Below are 20605 nucleotides of genomic sequence, written 5' to 3'. Positions count from 1 at the left end.
AATAAGAGTATGGACTATAGAGAGAGAGCAGTAGAAAACGAGTTCCATCGTATCATCATTTTAGTTGCAAAAGAATCCTGAATCAGCTGATCAAAAACCCTAAAAAAAAGGCCCAAAAGAGAGGAGAAAGCTAAGCCCTAAGAGTCTGTTTAGGATGGGATGTACAAAATGATGATAGTTGGACCACACAAACTCCTAACCAAACATTTTACACATAAAGACTGAAAACTCCAATCTTCCAAAACGTCAGAGGACGCTCTCCAATCTTTACTTTGTTCTGTACACATACCTACCATCCCTTGGAAACATTTTCAATCACCTTTAAACCCAACCCCCTAAGATCATCCTCTACCCTACGTTTTTCTCCTGCAAATTTAAAAACAAATTACACATCAGAAAAACCATAATCATTTTGTACAAAAGAATGTATTTTTGAAAAACGCGCATTCGACAAGTTTTGCAGGCAATATCACAACACATGCAGGCCGCAAATGTCAACCTTAGAGGAATAAGATAAATATGCATGCCCGCTCTCTCTCTCTCCAACAAACACAGAGAGACAGAAGAATGTCTAGCTGATCAGACAACTCGCAGGATTACGTCCAGACAAGCATCTAAATGCAGAATATGCTGAAGCATCTGAACAAACAAAGAGGAGTTCGCAATTATCTCCTGCTACTACTCCCTACACTCTACAAGCCATGGACACGATACTTGTGAAAATATCTCCAGACAATATCAAACATAATACACATATTTGAAACGTGCATACCTGTGGACTCCCTTGTACAATATGTCTATGTCTGATCTGATCCAGATGATGAAGAGCTATCGCTATCCGAGTCTGCAATAGACGTAGAGATTCCGTATGAAAATTAGCATAAGCAACAAAGCAAGCAAATGTTGAGATGAGACGACCAGGAAGAAGAGAAGGGAGGTATATAATACCACTAGAAGAAGAGCTGGAATCACTAGTTGAGCTGCTTGAACTACTAGATCTGCTCTCCTCATTACTTGGCTTCTCTGCTCGAGAAAGCAATGGTGTAGGGATACTCTTTTGAGCTGCTAGTATAAAAAGTGCGGCAAACAAGGCGGTTTGGTTTAGTTCATAAGAGAAAGAGATGATTCCCATACAATTCAATAACAACCAGACATTTTACTCCAGCAAGCTCCTGAGAATTACCTGTCCCACCCTCCCTGGCAAGCCCCACTGCCACCGGTGCTGCATTCTGCAACAAAGGAAAAATAAAGATAAATCCAAAGACTTAAGTACGAGAGCATGGTAAGATTCACAAGACATCTCCTCTTACCATCTGCTGGGCATTCCTCTCAGCCTCTGCTCTGGCTTGAACAGCGAGCTCAGCCTTTCTCTTTTTCGAGAAAGAGATGATTCCCATACAATTCAATAACAACCAGACATTTTAGTGAAGCTGCTGAGAATTACCTGTCCCACCCTCCCTGGCAAGCCCCACTGCCACCGGTGCTGCATTCTGCGACGAAGGAAAAATAAAGATAAATCCAAAGACCTAAGTACAAGAGCATGGTAAGATTCACAAGACATCGCCTCTTACCATCTGCTGGGCGTTCCTCTCAGCCTCTGCCCTGGCTTGAATAGCGAGCTCAGCCTTTCTCTTTTTTTTGCTTAGGCTCTTTTTGTAGTTGGTAACAAACCTGTCCAACTCCCAAAGAGTCTCCGGATCAACACTGTCAATATCAACTTCAATTTCCTCATCCCGTAACTTCACCGCAGTATTCCTTTTCTTAACAATTTGCACAATCGCATCAAGTTTATCTGTGGGCAAATTCTGCAAGTTAGCACTAAGCTTCTGCTTCTCCTCAAATGTCATATCTCTCTTATTCGGCTCATTAGCCTTGGGCTTTTTCAGAGCAGGTGTCCTGCCAGAAGGCGTCGTACTGGCTGGTTTTGGCTGCATCTCAACAGGGCGACTACTCCAATCCGATCTATCCATCAAATTCTTCACATTAATAGGGGGTGGTGGCATTGCAGGAGCCAATCTTGATGTAGGGGTTGCAAGATTCACCTTGTAATACTCTGCCTCTATCACAGCCCATTTGTCCTCAAATATCATTGATAATTGTTCTGCCATGGCATGGACATCTTGCCCTTTCGGGTTGTAGGTCATAGCATTTTGAAAAGTAAGTCTCACATCCTCCGCAAATTCTCCGGGTGACTTGTACCAATTCTTTGTTAACCTGGACTTGACAGTTCCCAAATCCATCGGATATTTAATAATGGTGAAGTAATCATGCAAACCAAGACCCTTCACATCAACAGGGGCATTAAACACCCAACCATACTTGTGCTTCATCAGTCTTTCAAGTAGAGCACTGCAAGCCTTGAAAACTTTAGAACCTGGTTTAAACCCGTGCCCAACCTCTCCTCCAAGCTTATTTGCGCTTGATTTTGATTTCTTGTTACTCTCGGTAGGGGGGAACTTCTCATTTGCAAGCAAGAACTCCGAATTTTTGTAGAATTGATTTGCCTTGGGTGTTCTTTTCTCTTTCTCAACACGCTCAATCATGCCCTGACTGTTCTCCAAAACTGATATACTCAGTTGGTGTAAAGGCCTTGATGCTCTGACAACCTCGCGAGGAGTTCCGGCTGAAACAAATCCAGTAAGTATCCTACCCCCTCCATTATTGAGCCCGGAATTTGCCAAAACCCGTGAATAATTATATGCACCAATCTCGCTCTCTTTAGCCTCTATCCTCCTTACCAACCCTCTGACCAAGTTAAGCTGATCCTCAAGCTTCTTCCTAATCTCCTCCTTCTGCTCCCTTGAGCTAGAGGCCAAATGTATCTTAACACGGTCATCTGAGGCCTCCTCCATTGGTGCGCTTCCAGTTACAACAGAACGGGTGCTTGGTGCCATGACCTGCAAAGGTTCACGGACAGGAACAGATTCAAAGGGAACTAATGCATGTTGCAGAGCATCACTTGTATCCAGCTGGGCGAGGCTTTCTAAAGGTACTTCAACTGCAGAGTTGTCTACATCAGCAACATTAACATGTTCTTCAGAAGGCACTTCAATGGGATTCTTGTCAACAACAGCATGGGCACCTCCATGAGATAGGGTTTGAGGAGAAGCTTCAATAGTGTTCTTGTCAACAACTACAATACCGACATCTTCTAGGGCTAGGGTTTTAAGAGATGTTTCAATAGAGCTCTTATCGATAACCACGGTATTGGCATCTTTTTGAGCCTGGCTTTCAAAGGGTACTTCGACAGACTTCTCAACAACAACAGCCTTTGCGTCATCTTCAGGTAACGGCCATGGGCATGGATGTGTACCTGTCTTGTCCACAGAGGCCAAAGTCGGAACATCTTGAACGTCGGCTTGAGGAGGCGCTTCAACAACTTTATCTGAATCGTTTATGCATGGGTTCTCAGAGGGCTCTTCAATTGAGGCCTTTGCATCCTCCTGCGAAACGGTCCCCGGAGAAACAGCTTCAACAGAATTCTTGCCCACAACGATAGAATCCACAGAATTATCAGCTAGTGTTACAGGAGGGTTCAGTCGATTACTATCATCCCCATCTTCAACTTTCGCCTCCGGCTTATCGCGGTCGTCGGCGACGACAACGCTCGGCGTCCGCTTTCTCTGCCGTCTGTCTTTCCTCGTGTAAACTTTAAAGCTTTGCGTCTCTTTCGCGACATCATTTCCTTCCCCGTTAACAGGCCTCGAAGCCATACACGTATCTGGGAAACCCCAACAGAAGGCCCTGTCTTTTCCCACTCGATTGATGATACCTTCTCTTCTCTCCGGTTCAGTACGAACAGAAACCCTCCCTCAAATCAGCATCAAATTGATTTCGGCTACAGTAAACGAAAACCGAACCCTAATTTCCAGATGGAAACCTCTCGAACGAAACTAGGGTTTCTTCGCCGGAAACCGAGACGGAACAAGAATTCCCCCGATCTACGATGCGAGATGAGAGAAACGGAGAAAAAAACGACCCAGAAGGAAAATTAGGGTTTGGAGCTCTTCACCTTTCCGTCTCGACGGCAAAAATCCTCTCAAGTCTCAACGTCTTGCTTCTCTGTCCATGCGCAGCCGCGTAAAAAGTAACCCCTTCGTGTTTTGGTGAAAGACACAAATGCCCCTACATACGAAAAAAGATAATATTCAATTTAATTAGTCGATTTTTACTGATTTCCGATTTTTTCATGCTGTTATTTAATATAAAAAGAAAAGCTTCCCGCGCAATTCAATGCAATGGGTGGTTCATGGATTTATTACCGTTTTAACGGAAAATTAATAATATTGTTTGGATTTCTTCCTACAATTTTCATTATCTTTTTCTTTGTGTTTTGTTGTAAATATAATATATATATATAATATTGAAAATCAAAAAAAGGTAAGTGAAAGAGCAAAATGTTAATATGGTGATATATTAGCACCCAATACAATTCTATACGAATATTATCTATATATATCATTAATTCTTTTATTTTTACTGTAATTTTAATGGTGATATATATCGTACATATAAAAAAAAATTTACTTGTCATAATAAGATGGCAAGCTACCAATTTTTTTTGTAACAAATATATGACATTAACATGTATTAAATTCAAATTCTCGTACACAGATGGATCTGATACACACATACCTTTTCATCATGGGCTTGTAGACCCATTTAATATGGCCCATTTTATAATGGGTCAAAATAAAAGAAGCTATCTTATGGGCCTAACTTTCAGGCCCATTTTATATAAACTGTTGCGCTTTCTATCGTTTAATATAATACCACGAGCTGCAGTCAATGCGCCATAATTGCACCACGTATATAAACAAAATAATAATATCTTTTTACTAAACCGTCAAGACATGCCTTTATCCATTAATATATATATATATATTTTTTTTTTTATAATCTGAAAGTTCACCGAACCTTTGGTCCGACTACATCTTCCAGAAAACCGGGGAAGTCCAGGTGAATGCCCCTCCCCATACTAATATATATATATATATATATACTTATATGTGTGTGTGTCACATTCCATGTGCATCTCTTTACAATGAATTTATATATATTTCCCGCATAGAGAATTCAGTATATATGTTCAATCGTCCAAAGATTTAGTAAGGCCATGCCCATCTTATACAACCCTATAAGATATTTCACGTCAACATTATAAGATAGTAGATATGGATATGACATTGGAAATACATTTCTAATTTAACGTTAATTAATCATTGGACATGCAAGAAAAATAAAAGGTTTGATGTACTATGTGGTCTTGGACAACAAAACTACAAAAGTACATTGACTTACTTTATAAAAAAAAGAGAGAGAGAGAGAGATGTTATAACAAAGTCGACATCAATGGTGTCGAGGGTCGGGACCTCCCGGAGAAACCCTGTCGGATTCTATCAACACTCTTCCGACGTAACCTTTGAAATTGGCCGAGAGATCGAATCCTAGTCCATGCAGAAGAATCCGACTATCGATTTCTCTCGTGGCTCGGACGTGATCTCCTCGGAGAACTCGAGCATTTGTCGTGGATAAGTGGGTTGAAAAGACGATTAAGATCATCATTAAGGCTTGTTTAGGGACAAGATTTGCCATAATCATGGGAGGAATGATGAATAAAGAGCTAATGATAGTAACAATGGTTTTAATGATAGAACTCGGGTTTGCTATTTATATAGATTTAAACACAAACATTTAATGAAGAATTAGGGTTTTTGGGTCAGTGGAGACAGCGTGATGGGATCCACAGAAAGACAAATCCGATTCAGACTTTAGGTTATATATATACTTGTATTCATGCATAAATGATAAAACACAAACACAACTATAGGGGATCTCTCTCTCTCTCTCACGCGCGCGCGCGCACACACGTACAGAGAGAGAGAGAGAGAGAGAGAGAGAGAGAGAGGCACGCACACAAAACACAGATCGGTTATATCATTCATACACTATGGGATGCACTGGTCCTGTATATTACCATAATTATCATATTGCAAATATTCAGGCACTATTAACAACATAAAAAATATTCATTAACAAATTTTAAAAACGGTATATAGGATTTGCTATGTAATATATACAAGTGATGGACTTTACTATGTATATATATATGTGTGTGTGTGTGTGTACGCGTGTGAGTGCGTGTGCGTGTATATATATATATATATTAATGTATATGTATAATATATATATATATAGTATAGTGTAGTAATAAACTGATAATACATTATCACGCGAGAAAAAATGCCGGTCTCCTTAGTTAAATCGCCGACAAATGTGTCGTATTGTAATCCATGCAAAATGGATAAATACAAAAGCCTAGAAGGCATCTAAGAACTAGGTTTGAACGATTTAATTCTCTAACCAATTATATAAGTACCTGAATATAACAATGATCATAGCATTAGTGTATTAAATTAAGAAGATACGTTACATCGTGCAATAGCGGCGGTCAACTATCTCTCTCTTTCTTTCTTTTTTCAATTGGATGGGCTTTTGGCTCCACGTAAGAAGGAATAGAAACTAACGTTTTTATAATAATAATAATAATAATATATAGTTAGTGAATTTCATGTTCAAATGTGATCCATATGAAGAAAGTTATAACGGCAAACCCTAGTGGCCACCCACGTTTTTTCTTCTTATTCTCTTGATGGACCCCATCCCACGACCATTCTATTTCATTTCAGGTTGTAGTAATAGTTTCTTTTTTTAATCCGAACCCAACTTGGACCTAATTACATCTCCTAAAGAATTTTAAACTTCTCCTCAAATGAAAATTCGAATCGGGATTGAAAAGGAGTTTTGCTCTACTTCTTATCCTTATCCGTACAACCACACCTAATTTTAGGCGTTGTAGTAATAATTATTTCAACTTCATATGTATATATATATTATATCACCAAATTGTTTCCGTTGGAACCGTGAGATGTCATGGAAGCACTTGGGTCCATTCAAATGCAACCATAATTTGTGCGACAATGACAAGACATGATCTAGCTTGTGTAATCCGAGGAGGATTCTGGATTTTCGATGCACACCCACGATTAGTGTGATCCATTGGACTTATTATTATCCAGTTTAGTCAACCATTTCGTCATCGCTGTCAACTTATCATTACATTTCTCGAATATCTAAACATATTTCGTATATATGTGTATATAGATGTGTGTGTGTGTGTGTACGAGGTCGACGTATGGTAAAGGTGATCGATGCGGTAGTGATAATTAAGTGGAATCATTGTTTTTTGTTTTTAAATTTCCTTTATTTGATAACATATTTTTTCAAACATCTATTTAAATAATTGGGGAAATCTTTTTTTTTTATATGAGATCCACGGAAATTACTTGTACATCCATAATTCTAAATTGGTATTTTAGAATAAATATTCTTCCAGTATTTTTTTATACTCCATCGTAATATTAATCAATAATTATAATAAAAGTTATAAAAAAAAAAGAATTAGCACTTTGCATGGTTTTGCTCTAACCAAATCACAGTAATTCAAAAACTTGGTTTACGAGCTGTGATTTTCGTTTAAACGATATACAACTTAGTAAAAATATGAAATTCGCTTGCACCACCATCATATTATTACTCGAAGCAAGGAACAAACAGATTAAGTTCATCACATAACAGTTAATTTATTTATTTTAATTCTGACAGATTTCTCAAATTTATAATGATGTTGTTATCTCAGACTACAGTCTACATGATATGGTTCGAGAGGAACGCACATACACATCGTTCGGTATCCAGATCGCAACGCTACTCTGATACCATGTAAAAAAATAAAATACGGAAATATAATAAGACAAATAAAAAGAAACATAATTACTTTTATTGCTACATATCTTCTTATTGTTGAATTACAATAAAAATGACTCACATATTTATAGAAAAATTCTGAGATAAAATAAAAAGTAAATAGAAATAAATAAGATCGATACACAATATTTGATATAATATTATGTCCATTATTATGGTTAATCATATCTTAAAATCAATATTTCCTTCCATCACATATTCGTTTTCACATTTTAACATGCACATCATTCGGAAGGAGATTTTTCAGTTCACTAGAAGAAAACTCTCATCCTTGCGCGAATGTCTCCTCACTCCTCATGATTTGGTTTGCAAACTTTGATTGCTCGTGATTATTTCATGATGTAATTCTCAACTCTCTGTACTGGGCAGCGTGTATATATATATATATATACAAGTTTACCGTTTAACAAAAAAATATTATTTATTGGAAAAGGGCAATGACTTATTGAATTAAACCAGACTCTATATTGATTTTGATATATTCAAAAAATAAATTTCAGCAAATTTTCTCCTGTGTGTGTTTATTCAAATTAATGCAGAACATATTTATTTATACAAGATACAACTCACACACACACTAAACCAAGCGAAACCGATCTAAACCGGTCGCATACTCTTACGTAAATAAAATAAACATGAAAAATAGACCAAAGAAGAGAAGATTTTCAGTCAAGGAACATCGTTGTTGATGATGCCAGAGGGTTGGAGAAAATGGTGGTCGGGATCTGGCCCTCCAGGCGAAACCCTAGCAGGAGATTTCCCAAGTCTCCTCATGTATCGGAGCTTCGGTTCTTCGTATCCAATCTTGTCCAAAAGAACACGATTTCGATTCCTCGCCGTCTCCTTTGTCCCCACGATTCCAGCATCGGGACAGCTCGTCATAAAAACGATAAAGAGAAGAATTACCACCCAAAACGACGACGTCATTTTTAGAGCCATATAACCGGTTTCACCAATCTAATTAGGATGTGAGAAAGATTCTACTAGTTACAAATTCAAGATGGGTAGAGGTGTATATATATATATATAGGAACACTTGATAAATTAATCTATAGTTTATATATGTTTATGTATAGTGCACCGGATCCACTTGTATTTATTGCAAAAATATGTTAGATGACTTCTCGTGGGTTGGTTTTGTTAAATCTCCATTACATTGTATCATTAATCTCATATATAATTGAAATTTAATCAACACAAACGGATTCGGGTCTTTTTTTTTGTTAAATATCTATGACTTAATGTCAGGGAAAATGTTGGTAATTAACTCTATTTACCTTCAAGTATAGGGTTTCTCCTATATATATATATCAATTTAAATTTTATTTTTTATATAAAAAAATAGTAGACCATTAGGGTTTTCTTCTTTTTTTTCTTCCGTTTTTATTATTCGATTATCTTTATATCCAACTAATTTAGTTTAAAAAAAAATCAATTCCAATAATTTTTATATCGTATTGGATTGGAATAATGGAATTCGGATTACTTCGGGAGATATCATATGGAGAAAAACAAGGACCACTCTATACATATATAATACAGAAAAAAAAAGGTACCTCCGTGGACAAAAAGTTATCAAACAAAGTTTTGTCGCTTTTATATTTTATTTCAAATTCGGCATAAGGCATGCATTATTATAAAATAATCTAAGATTCATCGGTTACAAACACTATCAAATCTCAATGGATATCATCGCATTACCTTCGACAATCTTTTTTTTTTTTTTGGATAATCCAGAAGTTCATCGGGCCAATAACCCGACTATATCTTCCAAAGGATCGTAAAAGTCCATGCGAATGCCCTTTCCCAATTGAGAAGTCGAATGGAAAAACTATAAAAAGAAAATGAATCAATACATTTTAAATAAATTAAATAAAAAAAACTCGGATATGCATGGGGCATGGAGTGGTTCCTCCACGTTCGGACGTCGACACAATTCATGACTCATCATGGTTTCCTTTGGAAGTTCTCTATATATATATATATAACAAATTTATAATTAGATTTGTTTTTTAATTAAATATTTGTAAATCTTATTATGTTTTGATTAATTAATTCGATTCGATTATAATCGTTGAACCTTTTTTTACTTACCCCTACTTTTTCTATATATTGAACTCATCACATCCACCATTATTAGTTCTAGAATCTTCTTGGTCCGAAGCATTACAGAATGTTATATGCGAAATATGATAATGCAACGTGCCATTCGAGTTGCGGAGCATTAATAATCTTTTTTGTATTATGCCTTTTGTAGCCTTTCTGTATTTCTCCTCCCGATTCCGCCGACTTATTGGGATGACCTAATAATATTTATCAATGTCGTAGTTAAAGACTATAAAAAACCAGGGGAAATAATAACAATTTTGTTAAAGTAATAATATTTTTCTGTAAAATAATAATGTATATTTTGTAATAAAAAAGAAAAAAAGAAAGACAACATCGTTGTCAATGCATGCGTGCGTGTCCGTTGAGTTAAACATAACGTTCGAGCTTCCACTCTTTAACTAGGTACGAATTTTGTCTGGATTATTACATATAATATATATATATATATATATTAGTGGGTCTCTGTAATATATAGTCGGTTAGTATTTTTATTTCCCACTAATATTTCTGATCCCTTTTATATTCTTTAACAACAATATAACGATTAACTTTCAAAGTTGTTAATCAAGATCTCCCCTTCTAAATTTATGCACTCGTTCAGTATTTCATAAGCAAATGACTAATTAAAGATTTCGAGGTATAATAATGAAATTGCTTTTTAGTTATTAGACAATAAAACAATATATCCATAAAACTCGCATATTACAAGAATACCGTGCATAGATTAATTACTTCACGAGATTTTAGTTGCCATTTCATGTGCACCAAGAACAGCATGTGTGTTACAATAACACGAAGCAATAAAGCACGGTACATGTTAGAACGATGGTAAAACCATAGAATTACACCCAAGTAAAAAAAAAAAACTTCCATGTGGAAAGCCAGCCATCTCTTACCAAATTTCTGTATACAAACTGTTGAAGTCTCAATCTGACCATTTAAAGCCACGCATGAGTTTTTTTATATTTGGCGTATATATATTTTCAGTGATGCCTCGGGTCCGGTCCACCGGGGCTAAGCCTCTTCAAGTCGAAGTTATCGGGTAGAACGTTTTCTTCGCCTTTGGAAATAGCCTCCAGCTTTACCGATCTTTCAATAAGTTCCCTTCTCAAACGGGCCGAACCCGAATGACAATCTTCCACGAGCAAACGGCGGCATTGGTGCACCGAGAATCGGAGTAGAAGCAAGGTAAGGCAAACCCAGATCTTGAAACTTGCCATTTTTCGAATAATTAGTATGACAACGATATATAATCTTTGCTAATTCTACTTCTGATCGGTCTTTGGAGTTCTAAGATACATAAGATGATGATCATGGAGAGGCGTCACACATATATATATATAGTTAAGCAATCCGTTAATGACTGTTGACCTGTCTATATACCTTCAAATGAATAACGAGATTTATGGAGGTTTTTAAAAAATAAAATATTTTCGTTTTCATGTTTTTTTTTTATAAGTTGAAATCTAGTCAGATCTACTCTGTCATCCCCAACCTTAAAACATTGCCCTAATCTTTTGCATTCGTTAACATGTATATCACATATATATATGTATGCGACGTCAATTATTTTATACAATAAGGAAGCCCGAATGAAATTAAAAAAAGAAAGTATTAATATATATTAACTCTCCAAAATTATGCTAATTCAGTACAATTTCCAAATTACAATATACGTATGTATATATCTACGTGAACTGCTCTTTGTTTTAGTACTCCTTTCTCGTCTTTATATTATAACTCTCAGTATCGAGAAGATGAATCGGACCATCCAATCGAATATTTCCACTTTGAAAAAAAAAAAAAGGACCATGGCTTTTTTGAGAGCAAAAAGGACCTGCGTGTGTGTATATATATATATATATATATATATATATATATATATATTCAAACGACAGCACGAACGATTTTATTTTTGGAGAGTTGTAAGCAACCTTATTTTATCAACCTTGTCGGAAAGAAGAATATTGGAAAGATCGCATAGAAATATTATAAATATATATGTATATATATATATAATACCAAGTCAACTTTTGAGTGAGTGGAGAACTATAGATAATATGTCATCATCACGCGTTCTAAAATATTATTTTAGGATGAAGATCCAAACTATAACAACTTTACAACATACGATCGACGTCTATATTCCACAAAGTGGATATTGGTGAGGGTTTTCGTTTTATATCTTTTTTAAAAAAAATTATAAATACACAAGCTTCAATAAAGGATGCATGATATCTCAATTCATGCAGATGAAAAATAGTATATCAGAGAAACATTTAATTTTCTTTACACAACAATAATAATAGATAATAACCTAATTAATAAATCACGATCTTTCTAAAAAGTTTCATATAAAATCACGAACTTTGTGATTTTAATATAAAATCATAAACTTTGTACGTAAATGTTAACATATTGTCACTTATTTACTAATTTTACAAATTTTTTAACTTCCATATAAAATCATAAATTTATTAATTTTATGGGAATATGACAAGATTAATAAATTTTATGATTTTATTTAGAAGTTAAAAAATTCATATTTTTATATGAAACTTTTTTTTAAAGTTTGTAATTTTTTTAGACTATGTTTCCTAATAATAATAATAATAAACAAGGGAAGGTCGAAAGCGGGCGCACCCAGAAGGAAAGAATCATATCTCGTCGAATGTATTATAATATACTTTAGACTTTTTATCCAAATATAAACAGGGAATTTTTCTATTTGTGGTTAGTGCGTTTACCCTAATAAGCACTATATATATATATATATATATATATATCCTACTTATTGTATTGGCATTGACTTTACTCCACTTTTTTTTTTTTTTTTGGGGGGGGGGGGGTTTTTTTTTTTTTTTTTTTCTGTTTATATATGTGAGAATCTAATCCCATGAACACATGTTGCCTTGCACTAAGAATCCTTCTTAATCCGCACATATCGAATCTTCGTGTTCATACTTGATGCTTATGGAAACGTATACTTGATGGATTCACCACTTCTGATGACCCATCCAATGAATTTTGTTTTCTCAAATTTCTGCTGTGCATTTTATTTCCCATGCAAGGATTATAAGAGTTTTTAAAAATATAATCTTTCAGGTAACACTTGTGAAGATGGTGAACGAAGCCACAGCCAATATCCCAAACTGGGGATCGTAGATATTATATATATATAGTCCTCACGATCCTCTGGTCTCCAAAGTGCATTCTCCGTGTGGTTTTTGTTCCTCTATTCAAGAATCACAGGATGTACATACACTGACTATGTAGAATATGTAAGCTTTTGGGGGGGGCTTTATTTTGTTTGGTATTTCATATGGATTAATAATTTAATGTGATTATGTGACATAAGCAACCATTATGTATTTCAACAAATTGAAATTAATACTAATTGCTCTATTTTTTCAAATATTTATAGTGAAATTATTCATAAACATCATCTATAGGTTTTAGGCTATATCAAATCTCACAAAGAAAATAATAGAAATATTTTTTTTTAAGGCAATGTTGTATTAGCTAGGTATAAGTGTTGTAATCCCTTTAAACATTGCATTTTTATAGAGTGAATTCCCAAGCCTTTGAATAATGATAATAAATCATCGTTTCATCAATGGAGAGATATAAAGCCCAACAAAAAGTGAGGCTGACATATATGGGCCTACATTTATGGGCCCAATCCAATTTTGGGCCATCGTCCAAGTGGTCCAAGATTCCACCTTTTCTTGTCACGAGAGTCCTTAATATATATATATATATATATATGTAATGTTAAACATCCAAAATTTATAGTTTGAAAAAACTCGGTGAAATAGATACATCATATTTAAAGCTTGCTTTTGTTTATTATCTATTTTTAGATTTTATTGAAGGCAATTAATTCATACTGTGTCAGTGACTCAATATTTTGAAGAACACCCACATATATCGATCAATGAAAAGAATCGTGAGTGTGTTATTAACTTATTATAATACATATTTTCGTAAAATTTGTATTTTTACATATAAATATCTGAAAAACAAAGCGCATATATATATATATATATATATACACACACACATGACGTGGGTATTCCTCAGACTCCACTGAAAGAGAAAAGAGACAAAGAGAGGGATTGGAGTGAGGTGGGTTGTTCGCAAGTGTATGGGAGTATATATTACAAAATAAAACACAAACAAGGGTTCTGGGAGTTGGCCATGTCAATTTTGTTATTGCTACAAGTGGGTCGATTGATTGATACGTTATATCCACGCCACTTTCATTATTATTAATTTATTATTATTATTATTATTATTATTATTATTATTATTATTATTATTATTATTATTATTATTATTATTATTATCGACTTTGTTTAAGTTACGACCAACTCGTTTCTTACTTATTGTAATAATGATCGTTTTGATACGTTATTATAGACTTTATTTTATCATTTATTTTAATTAGTTTATTAGTTTTTATTTGCCCTAAAGCCCCCACTTCTCTCTCTTCCTCTCTCTCTCTAGGCAGGGTTAAAACCCACAAGCTTACGAATTTGGCAACTCAACATGCAAAATCAGAAAATAGTTGAAATCGGGTTTCTTCGTATTGATTTCTAGGGTTTACATATTTACGTATATATGTATGTGTGTGTGTATATGTATGTGTATGTGTATGAATGGGTATAGGCATATGCTCATCCTATATTCCCGTCTTCTGCGCAATTTACAGAGAAAATAAAAGCAAAAGCGAGTAGAGACAGAAAAAGAAAAATATCAGAAAATGACATTAAAATCATCATCTTGGATCACGAGATCTCTGATTGGTTGCTTTCATCCCCCCCTCTCTCTCTCTCTCTCTCTCTCTATATATATATATATATATATGTATATATCAGGTACGTTGATTATACACCAATATTATGTTTAATCAGTTACTAATTATTTTTCGATTTCAGCTATTTAGATTCTTTTTCGTTTGATTCAAATAATCAGCTATGCAAGACAATTTAAAAAAGGAAGTTAATATCGCAGAGACTAGGGACAAAAATTAAATAAATTTCCTCCTTTTCTATTTTGTGATATGCAAGTATCAATCTTTTGGATACTTGCATATATGTTGATAACCTCGCCTTTCATTTCATAAATTTTTTCAATAATTAGATTACTAGTATATGATCTAATAATAACGTATGTAACTACATATATGATTTTATAGTTTCTCGTTTGCAAATTTAACGAAGATATAACGAGAACTTGATCAAACGTGCTCCGAAAAATCTGATCACATGTTACGTACGATAAGTTAGAGCTGGATATAGAGTGACCCAAATTCAATAATTTTGTTAGAAAAATTTAAAAATAGATAAACGGAAATATATTATAAAAGCAAGATGGAGGAGGAGGGGGGCCAACTCTGCCACCGTCCCCTTCGAGGACTGAGACATAGTATTATGCTTTAGCCCCACACTTTGCATTTTTCACGCAGTTTTTATAAAATGTAACTTCTTTTGTGAACCCTAAAATCCATATTTTTATTTTCTATACGTGTGTATGTATATATATATATATATATCAATTCACATTTAATGACTATTTCTTTGTCCTGCCACTGACAGTTTCAACTCTCGGATCTTAGAACAAATGTTTTCTCATTGTTAGAGAAGTGCAGAGGAATCCATTGATCTACAATTTTTCTTAGTTATATGTATGCATGTACATATATATATATGTATATATAAGTGTTTTAGAACTGCTCCTATACCGATACGGCCCACTCTCCCAGTCAGGGAAAATAGTAACTTCCCTACTAAATTTGTTTTTTTTTTGTAAAAGAAAAAGATTTTAATTATTGGAATTTTAATATATTTTTATAGTTTCTCATATATATATAGAGAGAATATAATTGAGATAAATGAGACAGATAATGCTACGTTTCTGTTTCTCTTATATGTGAGTAAGCAAGTTGCAACAGCTCCTTAATTTGTGGAACGAGTTGACACGCGAGTTAACAGATTCAACTCGTTCTTGTATTTAGGTACATTGACAATGAGTACACGTAAATATTACTCAGAGTATAAGGCCGGTTTAGGTCGGTTTGGTTTGGTATAGAGATTTTTTTTAATTCCTAAAACATGGTTTTTTCTTTGTACTAAATCAAGTTATAAGGCAACCCAACCGCACCTAAACCGATCGTATATTTCTCAATTATGCCTTATATTATATTATATTATATTATACTATACTATACTATATTACATTGGATTTTTTTTTATCCTAGATAGAGACTATACATTTAAATATATATTTTTATTTAAACCATCAATGGTTAAGACTATACAATTAATATTCTGTTTTAGGATGAGGGAAAAAATCCACAAGTAAGAATCTGCATGTGATTGGGGGGAGAGGAACTTCACTTTCACGATTTCTAAGTTTTCACGTGGAATCTTTTTGTCCGAAGCATTGCATGCGCATTGTGCTTTTTGTAAAAGACTTTAATCTAACCTCTGACATATTTTTCATACTTTCGGGAGCCTTCAAGTTGACGGCATTCGTACTTTTCTTTTTTTCTTCCAAAATAAAAAAAAAAATTGCCATCTATCATACATACATACATACATATACATTACTCATATATATATATATATATATAGTATTATATTAAGTGTTAAAGGTTAATCTGGATTTTGATATCGGAATGATATTGTCTCGTGGAAAGGGGAGTACTGATTTTACGTGCTTGTAACCGACAGCCTTTTAAACACAACTCGTAAAAAGAATGAGATGAAATGATAGACCGAAATGGTATTTTTATTTTAGGCAAACGTATCGGAGATACCGATCGAAGGCCGTGGGCACATCATTAGTTAGGAGCAAACATCAACGTACAAATATACATATATATATATATATATATGTATATATCGTACTATTTTGGAAACACCATACTAGGGTCGCAAATTTAATTTCCAATATGTTTAACGATAATTTACATATAAAATCTTGATTATAATTCGTGGAAAATCGGAATTACAACCCGAAAAATCAATAGTTTTTTGTCAAATCCAATATTCAAATATTTGGACTCAAATATTAACGTATGGTTGTGGGAATAATAAAAAAGAATGAGACGTAAGTTTTTTTTTTTTTTGTCAATACGATTTGGTGGACCGAGGAGAACTACAAAGGGAAAGAACCAAAAAAAAAAAAAAGAGGAAAAGCAAATGTGTGTATGATTCATTATCAAGGTCTATTAAAGAGAAAAGTCGCGAGTGGCAGAGTCGTAATTACAAGGAAGTGGTTTTCGCAGACAATGACCTTAATCATAACCTTCCCCTCCTCGAATATCATTGTACATTGAGCCTGAGCCTTAATCATGTTTACCCACATGAATGATATAACATATATATATATATATATTATGTTTTGTCTTTGTATTATGTATAGCTACAAGTGGGTCGAACAACTTCATCACCACTTTGAACAAACTTAATTATTTTCTACATTTGTATTTCAGACACAATGTTTACTTTTGGTTTATAACCCTTGATTTGGGTAAAAGTAAATCTGGTTAATTTTACCAAGGTTCAACCCATTATCCATGCATGCATGTCATATGACATATGCATATATGTATCTGTATATATATATATATATATGTATTTGTATTATGCAATTCAAGCACTGTTTTCTCTAGGGAGAAAGATACATTATGACAACAACTGTGAAGTCGTATTATCAATTATACCATGGAACGAGAATGATTATATCATATTACAAATAAGGAGCACAAGGGTTATTTAGTGTTCGCTTCCCAATCTGACCTAAACTTCTGCTATCCTTTTAGCAGCACCACCCCACTCTCTCTCTCTCTCTCTCTCTCTCTCTCTCTCTCTCTCTATCTCTCTCTCTCTCTCTCTCTCTCTCTCTCTCTCTCTCTCTTCATAATTTCTCTTCTCTGCTCTCTTATTCCCGGCCTTTAATAATACCTAAAGACCATAAATACACATAGAGCAAACGTATTTCCATAAAGGGTGTGTTTCTTTCTTTGCTTCTATACTGAACGATATCAGTTCTATGGGTTTCTTCGTTTCTGTCTGAATCTTGGGGAAAAACCCTAGAAAACAAAAGGAGGAAATCAAACCGAATCAAAGCCCACGTTTGCCCCCTTTTTTTTCTTGTTTTTTTTTTCATTTGTTTTAAATTTTGCCTTCCTTTTTGTTCGTTTGTAGGATTTGATGGTGTTTCTTGGGTCATGGGATCTGTTCACTGCCATGGCAGATCTTTTTGGGATCTGTATCATTAGGAGCTGCTGAAATTTGTACCAGCTTTCAGGTAGGTGTGTCCAGTTACAGATGTTAAAGCGCTAAGTTACAAAAAAAAAAAAAAGAAACGAGAGGTTAGGGGGAGAGAGAGAGAGCAAGAAGAGAAGAGATCGAGAAAAACGGCAAGCACTTGGAGAGGCCTGCAGCGAAAAAACGGCACGCGTTTTCTCAAGAATCTGGATCTCCAAGGTGATAACAACAACATCATCATCAAGAATGGCGTTTTGAGAGGCGAAATGGGTCTGAAGAGTTCTGGTTCGGGGGGAGGGGAGATAGTGCAGGTGGAAGGCGGTCACATTGTCCGAGCCACCGGACGGAAGGACCGTCACAGCAAGGTCTTCACGTCCAAGGGCCCACGCGACCGGCGCGTGAGGCTGTCGGCCCACACCGCCATACAGTTCTACGATGTTCAAGACCGGTTAGGTTACGATCGCCCTAGCAAAGCCGTGGACTGGCTCATCAAGAAAGCCAAATCCGCCATTGACAAGCTCAACGAGTCGCAGGAGTTGGCCTTGCGCGACGTTCAAGGTGGGAAAGCCGCAGAATCGTCCGACCCTAATTTCCAAATGGTCGATGCTAAAGATGATGATGATGATCACCATCACCAGACCGTGCAGTTCTCGTCTTCTTTGGTTGCCCCTTTGGCGAATCTTGATCCCGAGGACGCCATGAAAACGTTCTTCCCGACGAGTAGTACCAACTCCAGCATCAATTTTCAGAACTACCCACACGATATAATCTCAAGAACCGCGAATCTGAACCAAGATTTAGGGTTATCACTTCACCCTAGCTTCCATGGAGACTCTGGTCAAGCCGGTTCGTCCACGGATCAAACCCTTTTCGCCACGTTCGAGGCCAACAATTTCCAAAGAATGTCCGGATGGAACAGCGAATTGACTCCCGAGCAAAGGGGTTTCTTGGTGAGTTCATCATCGCATCAACCCTCGGTTCCGACACTGCTTAATCACCAACAGACACTCTTCCTCGGTCAAGGACCGCCATTGTTGTCTCATCAAAGGGGTACCCTTCAGTCCAGTTTCCTTCAACCGTTTCGGTCATGGGATCATCATACGGATCATCATCATCACCACCATCAACAGAATCAATCTTCTGTGTTCGCTTCACAGTTTGGTTCACATGGGATCATGCAAGGGCTCAGTGTTCACAATAGGATCCATGGCGAAGAAGGCGAAGGACTTGGACCTCACCGTCCTTCGGCCTCTTCTTCATCTCCTCCTCATAACTCGCATCCCTGATCCAAAAACAGGTAACTTTAACCTAAATTTATGATCTTTCCTTATATTCCCACTGCCAGATTCTTAGCACACAAGTTTATACATTCAAACATATACTTTTTTTTTCAAGATTGTCAAGATTTGAGGAACTTGATGAATACGGTGAAGCGTATGATCGATATCGGGATCCAGAGGAGGAGAGCACGAGAAGATTCATATAGAGATATCTTCTGATAGTTTTTCTTCTTATCTATTCTATATACGTAAGTTCACATCTATATATATATATATATATAATTTAAATTTTCGGCTGTTTGTTTTTGGTATTCATCACAATGATCATGCTCTTGTGTTTAGGGGCTTTGGCTTACGTTTGTTGCTTAAACATGAGTTTGCTGTGTTAATGGTGTCTTATTATGTGTGTTGCCTTGTGTTGATGCCCTCTAAAAACCCTTTTTTATTATTTAATTTAATAAAAAGAATGATTTATTTTATTTTAATTTTTTTTCCATTGTTTTGGTTACAAATTAAATTCATGGTTTTGGTCGGTCTAGGTATCTGGGTTTTGGACAAAGCTCAAAACTTCATATCTTCCCTGTAAGAAAACCGCTTGAATTTGAATAATTTATTTATGACAACAAACACCTTATTTGTTCAGACTCGGTGATTAAAGTTGGATCTCTTTAACAGAGAGTCGTAATTATTACAAGTTGGGGGATTTTTATTGTAATGCCCTTGTCACCATATTCAATGTTCTTAATTGCTACATGCATGTATATATATACCACCAAGGGTTTTGATTTTTTTTTTGTCTCTCCATATATAATAAAAAACGTAAGATAATCATATATATATATATATATGTATATATTCATAGTCTTTTTTTAAAAAAATTTATTTATAGCCTTTGCATAGTTTGGTGAATTCGTACTTGAGAACCGTAGCTCACTAAATGAAAACGAGTTATATATAAAATAGCTTGACGTATGGTCACATGATGATAATCATCGATATCTCACAAGATTTATAATTGATAGATAGATAATGCACACACACATCTGGGTGCCATCCACATATATATATATATGTACACATGTATCGATTATAACTAAATTAGAGAAGAAC

The 20605-nt window shown here is 35.2% G+C and overlaps 3 protein-coding genes across 10 annotated transcripts; 1 reads left to right on the top strand and 2 right to left on the bottom strand.

The window, feature by feature from the left end:
• Positions 1-31: 31 nt before the first annotated feature.
• On the bottom strand, positions 32-4067 carry LOC104800865 (transcription factor GTE4-like). Of its 7 annotated transcripts, none has more exons than XM_010523843.1 (6): positions 1626-4067; positions 1311-1364; positions 1184-1229; positions 949-1065; positions 773-844; positions 32-366 (listed from the first exon to the last, which is right to left on the bottom strand). In XM_010523843.1, the coding sequence occupies exons 1-5, from the start codon at positions 3711-3713 to the stop codon at positions 798-800; spliced, it is 2352 nt and encodes a 783-aa protein (XP_010522145.1). In that variant the 5' UTR covers positions 3714-4067; the 3' UTR covers positions 32-366; positions 773-797. The 7 variants fall into 7 exon arrangements, with proteins under 7 accessions (XP_010522145.1, XP_010522148.1, XP_010522142.1 ...); XM_010523846.1 differs by having other exon boundaries at positions 949-1062; XM_010523840.1 differs by lacking the exons at positions 1184-1229; positions 1311-1364 and adding an exon at positions 1445-1490 and having other exon boundaries at positions 1572-4067.
• Positions 4068-10700: 6633 nt separating this feature from the next.
• Positions 10701-11204, bottom strand: LOC104800858 (CLAVATA3/ESR (CLE)-related protein 4). Its single transcript, XM_010523814.1, has one exon. The coding sequence runs from the start codon at positions 11154-11156 to the stop codon at positions 10920-10922; it is 237 nt and encodes a 78-aa protein (XP_010522116.1). The 5' UTR covers positions 11157-11204; the 3' UTR covers positions 10701-10919.
• A 6607-nt stretch (positions 11205-17811) lies between these two features.
• LOC104800857 (transcription factor TCP10) lies at positions 17812-19917 on the top strand. 2 transcript variants are annotated; one of them, XM_010523813.2, is made up of 3 exons: positions 17812-17954; positions 18153-19512; positions 19611-19917. In XM_010523813.2, exon 2 carries the CDS (start codon positions 18482-18484, stop codon positions 19499-19501), a length of 1020 nt encoding a protein of 339 aa, XP_010522115.1. In that variant the 5' UTR covers positions 17812-17954; positions 18153-18481; the 3' UTR covers positions 19502-19512; positions 19611-19917. The 2 variants fall into 2 exon arrangements, with proteins under 2 accessions (XP_010522115.1, XP_010522114.1); XM_010523812.2 differs by having other exon boundaries at positions 17812-19512.
• Positions 19918-20605: the final 688 nt, after the last annotated feature.

This window comes from Tarenaya hassleriana, unplaced genomic scaffold, assembly GCF_000463585.1.
Source record: "Tarenaya hassleriana unplaced genomic scaffold, ASM46358v1 Cleome7, whole genome shotgun sequence".
Taxonomy (NCBI): domain Eukaryota; kingdom Viridiplantae; phylum Streptophyta; class Magnoliopsida; order Brassicales; family Cleomaceae; genus Tarenaya; species Tarenaya hassleriana.
The sequence above is the reverse complement of the archived record's forward strand: the minus strand, read 5'-3'. Positions and strand labels throughout refer to the sequence as shown.

What these genes read in the sequence shown, in the direction of transcription:
- LOC104800865 (XM_010523840.1), bottom strand. Translation starts at nt 3,713, where the DNA reads ATGGCTTCGAGGCCTGTTAACGGGGAAGGAAATGATGTCGCGAAAGAG. An exon ending in AGAGGAACGCCCAGCAGATG is followed by an intron (nt 1,491 to 1,571) that starts GTAAGAGGCGAT and finishes CCTTCGTCGCAG; the next exon opens with AATGCAGCACCGGTGGCAGT. An exon ending in TGCCAGGGAGGGTGGGACAG is followed by an intron (nt 1,066 to 1,444) that starts GTAATTCTCAGC and finishes TTTTTATACTAG; the next exon opens with CAGCTCAAAAGAGTATCCCT.
- LOC104800858 (XM_010523814.1), bottom strand. Translation starts at nt 11,156, where the DNA reads ATGGCAAGTTTCAAGATCTGGGTTTGCCTTACCTTGCTTCTACTCCGA.
- LOC104800857 (XM_010523813.2), top strand. Translation starts at nt 18,482, where the DNA reads ATGGGTCTGAAGAGTTCTGGTTCGGGGGGAGGGGAGATAGTGCAGGTG.